General features: G+C 52.1%; 1 protein-coding gene across 1 annotated transcript in view; it reads right to left on the reverse strand.

Annotated features, from left to right (window-relative positions):
* The window catches only part of LOC119374230 (arylsulfatase B-like), a 75093-nt gene extending 69532 nt beyond the window's left edge, over positions 1-5561 (reverse strand). Inside the window, exon 1 of the mRNA XM_037644310.2 lies at positions 5422-5561. Coding sequence (XP_037500238.2) covers positions 5422-5561 — 140 coding nt within the window. The remainder of the gene's footprint in view (positions 1-5421) is intronic.
* Between the last annotated feature and the right edge of the window lie 2074 nt (positions 5562-7635).

Below are 7635 nucleotides of genomic sequence, written 5' to 3' on the forward strand. Positions count from 1 at the left end.
CGAAACCCATGTTCAGGAGTTCTTTGGAGCCACACTATGCCCCGTGACAACAGCTCCTTCTGATTTTGTATCCTTCACAGCATAACACCTTTGCATTGCGGCAGAACTGACTTGTGTTTCCCCTTCTTCATGAGATAGCTGTGAAGCTTTCGTTGCAGTCTTATACACTCCGCTCACTGCGACTGGCGCGCCACCGCGCGGCCGTCAGAGAAGGCAGTCGGCGAGAGTCGGAGGAGAAGCGAACGCTTTCCCGCGCCCGCTAGTACGCAGTTGTAGGTGTTCTGTGACGCAGTCATGTACTGCTGCGTCGTGGGTTGTTCCAACAGGTACACGTCGTGCCCCGCGGGAACGACGTTTCACCGTTTCTCCACTCGTCCGTGCTTTATTGGGCAGCGGCAGTAGGGTATCACGGCTGTGCGACGAAAAACGTTAGCTTGGTTCCCGCTCCTTCTGCCGTCTCGCGTTCTGCGGTTTTGTTTTTCTTGTGCCGCTAGCATCAGTACATTTCAGCCACGACGGAACAAACTGGGAGCCCTCTCGGCACTCGAAGATATGCAGGGCACATTTCGTTGGCGGTGTGCCGTCCAAGAATGTGTCGTCCCCGTCGTACGTGCCAACGTTATTTCCTGCCGAGTTTCGTAAGCGGTCCGTGCTTGCAGAAAATAAGTTGGTAGTCAGCGCTCGTGTCGTCGTATGTGTTTCTTCTACGTCCCGTGCTTTACGTTCGCACTGCTCCTGCAGTCATGATTTTACTGCTGGCGGAAGCGCAGCTGTTCACGTAGAGATGCGCTAACTGGGAGTCGATCCCCTTCCCCCGAGATGTTGAGGGACAAAAATGTCAGGTGGTCACGGCTCTTCGGAAAGATCTTAGAATTGAAGCAGAAAGACTACGGCTGGGGTAGCCCTACGGCACTCGGAAGCTTCGAGAGGTCGTGGTCGCGAAAATGTTAAAATGGACAAAAAGAACCAAAAAACAGTGGTAAACACGAGACACAGTGAGAGGAAACGACGGGACACTCACTGTGTCCTGTGTTTATCGCTGTTTTTTTTATCGATTTTGACAATGTACCAACTAGCCCAGTACAACGCCTTGGTACCGAGAATGTTTGCGCACCTCTGCGCTAGAGCGTAGCTTGGGTTACACCAGAGTTTGCGCAAGTTATAAAAGCGTAGTGAGCTCGCGCAGACGAGACAGAGAGCCAAGTGCGCAATCACTTTAAGTGGTTGATACTTGTAATAAACAGCTGACCCTGTAATCATTAGGCGTTCATGAAACGAACGAAGTGTGCAGCATGTATACAAATGTGCACACGGAACTAAAATCGAGGCTGTTTATTTTCATCTTAGATCTGACCGTCGTTGCAGTTTTCTGCTAACGCTGTTGCTACGGAAGCGCGATGTTTGTTTCGCAAAGCAGCATAAACGAAAGAGGTTGTAGCGAATGAGGGAGCCTGATGGTGGCCGAAGTGACCATGCCGTCGTCGGCGCCACATCACTTGAAGCGAAAGACGAAGCGGGGCCGATCGTAACACGTTTATTTCTCGCCCGCACCTCAAGCACTTGGCATGAGCCGCGCGAACGGCGAGGTAGAAACGATTATGATGAGCGATGATGACGCTGCAATAAGGTAAGCCTCTTGTGTAAGTAAGCCTCTTGTGTGACGCACGCCTTATGCACGCATTTAGCCGTCAGTACTAACGACGCCGTGGCAAAGCGTTCACTCACGTCAAAAACGTGGCCGCTCCCGTGCAGGTTTTCCCCCTTTTTTAATGTTGCCATCGCGGAAGAACAATCCCACTACGATATCTTTAAATCCAGCTCGAAGCACTAACGCGCCAGCCATGGGCGCTTGCGCCGCCATAGCTGTCAAAGCAATGAAGCACTGTTGTCTGCTAAGGCTCTCACCATTGCATGCTCGCCGCACCGCAAGTGGCGCTGCGTGCGTCTTTCAAGGCGCCCTCTATAGGTCCCGAACGGAGTGTATACGACATATGCATAGCACGCGTTTTACAGACTTGCACACTTGAAAAGCAAACGCAGCTAGAAACAAATATAACATCTCTGCAGATTGTACAACTAATCGGCAAGCTGGTGAGATCAAATTAGCGCGGTACTTTAGTTTGACCGTTCGTTGAAAGGTAGAAATAAAAGGCACGTATTTCACGCTACATGCCGCGTTAACTTATCGCCCCACTTTCTCTCGCTGCAAGGGGTCCGCCAATCACTTCCACCGGTCCACAGGGGGTCCCTGGAGCTTCCATGGCTCATAACCACTGGAATAGAGACCCAGCGCTTGATCGTTCTGCCACTCAAATCGCTTGAAAACGTGGTGGGTTCCCGGTGGCACTGGATATCTGACTCAATACCTGGCGCAGTGGAGGCGGACAGTGAACCATTTGGTCATCACCGCGGTACTATTTCATCAGCCGGACACAGGCCTTAAAGAATAGAAACTTACAGCGTCCCTTGCGCCCTCGCCTAAGAGGAGTCGAAGGCGAAAACCATCTTTTTCTTCTCAGACAATATATTGATCATCCTCCGACCCCTCAAAAGTCTTCTGCACCTAACGCGGGCTCACACTGCCTCCAGTATCGGAGGCGCTGCAAGCTTTGTGCACCTCACATGATTTTGCGCAGCCTCCGTGATCGGGCAGTCCAACGGGCCCGCGACGCAGCAGAGATACTTGGTCTTTCTGTTCCGACGTGGGAACGGACCGAAACGTGCTAGGGCGCGTTCCGAGGGACCGAAATAAAGTTTATTCATCCATCCATCCATCCGTGATCGGGCCACCTTTGACCACGATGCATTGTGATGACGTCAGTACGTGACGTCACGTTATCGGATGCCATGATAGATCGCAAATTTTGGTCATCTCTGACGTCATGATGACGTCATATGGCGACGTCATCACGTGATGATTTGTCCCATCACTCGCTTTGACGCCGCCGTTAGACAATTTAGATGAGGCATCTAAGGATTTCGCCTTAACGATCGCCATGGATCCTGCGTGCTTCTTTTTGTTAAAGCATTGCTCTCGCGACGTTTTTCTGCTAGACGAAAACAACTGTCACAATTATACATACACGCCATTCTCTGTCTCAATCTTCCGGGGGAGCGTCCCTAAAGGCCAACTCCGGCGATCTTTCGATGTCAATGGATCTCAATAAGATTCGCTGGGCACGTTCCTTTTACGTTCCCGTTATTTGTGCCAAGTTACAAGCTGGCGAGATACGTAGATTCATTAAAAAAGTCACAGTTTCGCCGCAAGGCCGAAGCAATGAATGCGATAGCAAGAAATCGAAATTTCACACGAAGAACCAGAAGCAGCTCGATACTTGCAGCGTGCCGCTGAAGCACAAACAAGGACGGCCTAAATGAGCGCACAGGCATTGACAGGGCAAGCGTGAACTAACAAATGTCACAGTTGTTACGCCTATGTGCTTTAGCAACACGCTGCAAGTGTCGACAATGGAGAATCAGACGCTTGCTTGCTTGACCCTTAAAGGGGTCATGAAGCACCCCTTGGGCTGATTGAAAAAACACATCCTGCGGAAAGCTGACACGGCTATGAACTGCTCTGCCAAATATTACAGTCGTGCGCGCCGCGTAATGGCCACAAGCGGAGCGCGAAGTTGCCGTTTCCCCAGGCACCCTCTTTTCAAACAGAGGCCGGTTCTCACTCTCGTCGGTGGGCGGGGCGTCTGTCCGCTGTACGTAGCAAGAGACATAGCATGCTTATTGGCCGATAGCCGACGTAAATCGAGAGCGGCGTTCGGATCGATACGCTTCTTGCCGCGGGGTGCCGCTACTTGCCGGCGCCGCACTCCTCAGTACACGGTAGCCGCACTCGCGCAAGCGAATCACAGCGGGAGAGCGATCGCGTTTCATGACGCGCGCTGGCGTAACTTCTTTCCCCCATGCCATCCCTCCCTGTCTAGCTTCCAGTGCGCTCGCCGGCACGAGAAAAGAGAGAAAGCGCTGGGAGCGTGCGCCAAACCCCCGTAACTCCGCTGATTCTTGACGGATTCGAGAAATTTTTGCGGCAATCGATTCGGGAGGCAGTACACTCCGATACTGAGGCCATTAGATCATTACTTGGAAAAGTGGTTCATGACCCCTTTAATATTTGGCTCTTACCTACTATGGGGGATTGGCCATGAAACCGGCGGTTAATATAAGTGGGGAAATTTAGAATTTAGACGCTCTTAGATATTTCTTCTTCTTTTAAACTGCGGCGCGTGGAGTGACCCGCTGCGTCTCTTACCACAGCAAGGTGCGCCCGGTGTTCTTTGTCTTATTGTTTCTTCCACATCTCGAGTGGGTGCAGAAAATGGCCACATTGTCGTGCGCGACTCAAGAGCAGTTTTCAAATTGAAAGAAAATTAGGAGCGTTGCGTGATAGAAAACACGGTCACGCTCCTCCAAAATTTGCTTAATACCAGCGGTAAATGGTGTATATTATTACGTGAAGGCACACAGGGACGCAGTGCGTATTTACAATATATTTACACAGCGCTTAAGCGTTAGACAAGATGGCGGAGAGCGTGCCGCACACAGCAACATCACGTCGTCTTCTTTGGTGCCTTCCTTGCTTCGGCAGTGTGAACATTCTTTTAACATGACCCCCGGGTGGTGAAGCACCGTCTCGGTGCTTTCTATGGTGTTGCTGAGCGGTAGAGCTTAAGGCGGGACACGTGAACAGTGTCTGTAGGCAGCGAAACGGAGGCAGATGTAGACTCGAGAGGGCCTATCTCGTAGGTGACATCGGTCACCTGGCGCAATACACGATATGGGCCCGAGTATCGGGAAAGCAGTTTTTCGGAAAGTCCAACACGCCGAGTCGGGGTCCACAACAGCACAAGTGAACCCGGGGTAAAAGAAACGTCGCGATGATGGGCGTCGTAACGCTGCCTCTGGTGCTCTTGCGAAGCTAAAATGCGCTGACGAGCGACTTCTCGTGCTTCGCGAGCTCTGGTGATAGTATCACGGGCGTATTCAGTCGGCACATCGACGGCTGCCGGAAAGATGGTGTCAAAAGGTAAAGTTGGGTCGCGGCCAAACAAAAGATAGAAAGGTGAAAAACCAGCGGTATCGTGGCGTGAGGAATTATACGCAAATGTAACAAAGGGCAATGCAACGTCCCAGTCATGATGGTCGGAGGAGACGTACATAGAGAGCATATCAGTTAAAGTCCGGTTGAAACGTTCAGTCAGTCCATTAGTTTGTGGGTGGTAGGCCGTCGTAAATTTATGTTTCGTCTCGCAAGAGCGAAGCAGGTCATCAATAACTCTGGAGAGAAAATAGCGCCCACGATCTGTGAGGAGTTGGCGTGGGGCACCATGATGGAGGATGACGTCGTGCAGGAGGAAATCGGCGATATCCGTGGCACAGCTGGTTGGTAGAGCTCGTGTAATGGCGTACCGGGTTGTGTAATCCGTCGCGACAGCTATCCACTTGTTTCCGGAAACAGATGCAGGAAAAGAACCTAGGAGGTCCAGGCCAACTCGGAAGAACGGGTCAAAGGGAACATCAAGTGGCTGGAGGAGTCCGGCGGGACTCATAGGAGGTTTCTTCCGGCGTTGGCACTGGTCGCATGCGGCGACGCAGCGGCGGACAGAACGATGAAGGCAGGGCCAGTAAAATCGACGTTGTACACGGTCGTACGTCCGAGAAACACCAAGGTGACCGGCAGTGGGGGCGTCATGTAGCTGGCCGATAACGCTCGCACGTAGATGAGAAGGTACGACAAGGAGCAGTTCGCGTCCATTGGTGTGGACGTTGTGACGGTACAATGTGCCGTCCTTAAGCACAAACAGTCGGGTAGACGGATCGGGTGTTGGAGAATTAGGCTTCTCAATTATGTCACATAAGACGGGATCTCGACGCTGTTCCTCACGGATTTTGCTTAAAGCGGAGATGGAGAGTACACATGGTGGCGCTTCATCCAAATCCTCAGGAGGGTCCACTGGATTGCGGGACAAGCAGTCAGCGTCATGGTGTAAGCGGCCAGATTTGTAACACACGGAGTAGTTATATTCTTGAAGTCGGAGCGCCCAGCGACCAAGACGCCCAGTGGGATCCTTCAAAGACGAGAGCCAACAGAGTGCGTGGTGATCGGTTGTGACGGTGAAATGTCGACCATGTAAGTAGGGCCGAAATTTGCCTACCGCCCAAACGAGTGCAAGACACTCCCTTTCGGTGATTGAGTAGTTCTGTTCGGCTGCGGAGAGGAGACGGCTGGCATAGGCAATAACACGGGCGCACCCGGTTTGATGCTGGACCAATACAGCACCGATTCCGTGGCCGCTGGCGTCGGTGCGGACTTCTGTTGGGGCGGAAACGTCGAAATGAGCCAGAATAGGTGGTGTGGTTAGCAACGTGATGAGTGTAGAGAACGCCGTAGCCTGCGCAGTGCCCCAGGAGAACGGGACATCTTTCTTCAGTAAGTCGGTGAGAGGGCGTGCGACGTCCGCAAAATTGTTCACAAAACGTCGAAAGTACGAGCAGAGACCGAGAAAGCTGCGGACATCCTTCGTGCAGGTCGGGACGGGGAAGTTCTGCACGGCTCGAACTTTATCAGGATCAGGGCGTACGCCAGAGGAGTCGACAAGATGGCCCAACATGGTTAGTTGTTGTCGTCCGAAGTGGCACTTGGATGAGTTCAGTTGGAGACCGGCATTGCGAAAAACAGAAAGGATGCAGGAAAGACGTTCGAGGTGCGTTTCAAAGGTCGGGGAAAAGACTATAACGTCGTCAAGGTAACACAGGCAAACTGACCACTTCAACCCGCGCAAGAGAGTGTCCATCATCCGCTCGAAGGTGGCCGGAGCGTTGCATAACCCGAAAGGCATGACCTTAAACTGGTAAAGGCCGTCTGGTGTCACAAAAGCGGTCTTTTCGCGATCCATGTCGTCGACAGCAATTTGCCAGTATCCTGACCGAAGGTCGATGGAGGAAAAGTACTTAGCGCCGTGGAGGCAATCCAGGGCGTCGTCAATGCGCGGTAGCGGGTAGACGTCTTTTTTAGTGATCTTGTTCACATGTCGGTAGTCTACGCAGAATCGCCAGCTGTTGTCCTTCTTCTTGACAAGAACTACAGGGGAAGCCCATGGGCTAGAGGATGGCTCAATTATGTCTTTGGCGAGCATCTTGTCGACTTCCTTTTGAATTATGTGGCGCTCAGTTGGAGATACGCGGTATGGCCTTCGATGAACCGGTGAGGCATCGCCGGTGTTAATGCGGTGCTTCACAGCACAGGTTTGCCCTAGTGGACGGTCACAAAAGTCAAATACGTCCCAGTATGATTGAAGGAGGCAAAAGAGCGCGTCAGCTTGGTGCGGCAAAAGGTCTGGCGCGATCATTTTTTCCACATCAGGAGACGGACTTGCTAGAGAAGACCGGACAGGCTTGTAGTTGGAGGGAGCAACATCGTAGGGGGACAAAGCTGAGATAATGCATTCGTCAGAGGGCGTCAGCAAGGCGAGGGCAATTCCGCGTGGGAGCACTTGTGGACACAGAGCAAAATTGAGCACAGGAATGCAAGCATGGTTTTCACGTAAGTGAATAACAGTGTGCGGAAACGTAACACTGTGTGTCAAGAGAATGGACGTGATGGGCGCGAGCACATAGTCGCCA

The sequence above is a fragment of the Rhipicephalus sanguineus genome, chromosome 11 (genome assembly GCF_013339695.2).
Source record: "Rhipicephalus sanguineus isolate Rsan-2018 chromosome 11, BIME_Rsan_1.4, whole genome shotgun sequence".
In the NCBI taxonomy this organism is placed as follows: Eukaryota; Metazoa; Arthropoda; class Arachnida; order Ixodida; family Ixodidae; genus Rhipicephalus; species Rhipicephalus sanguineus.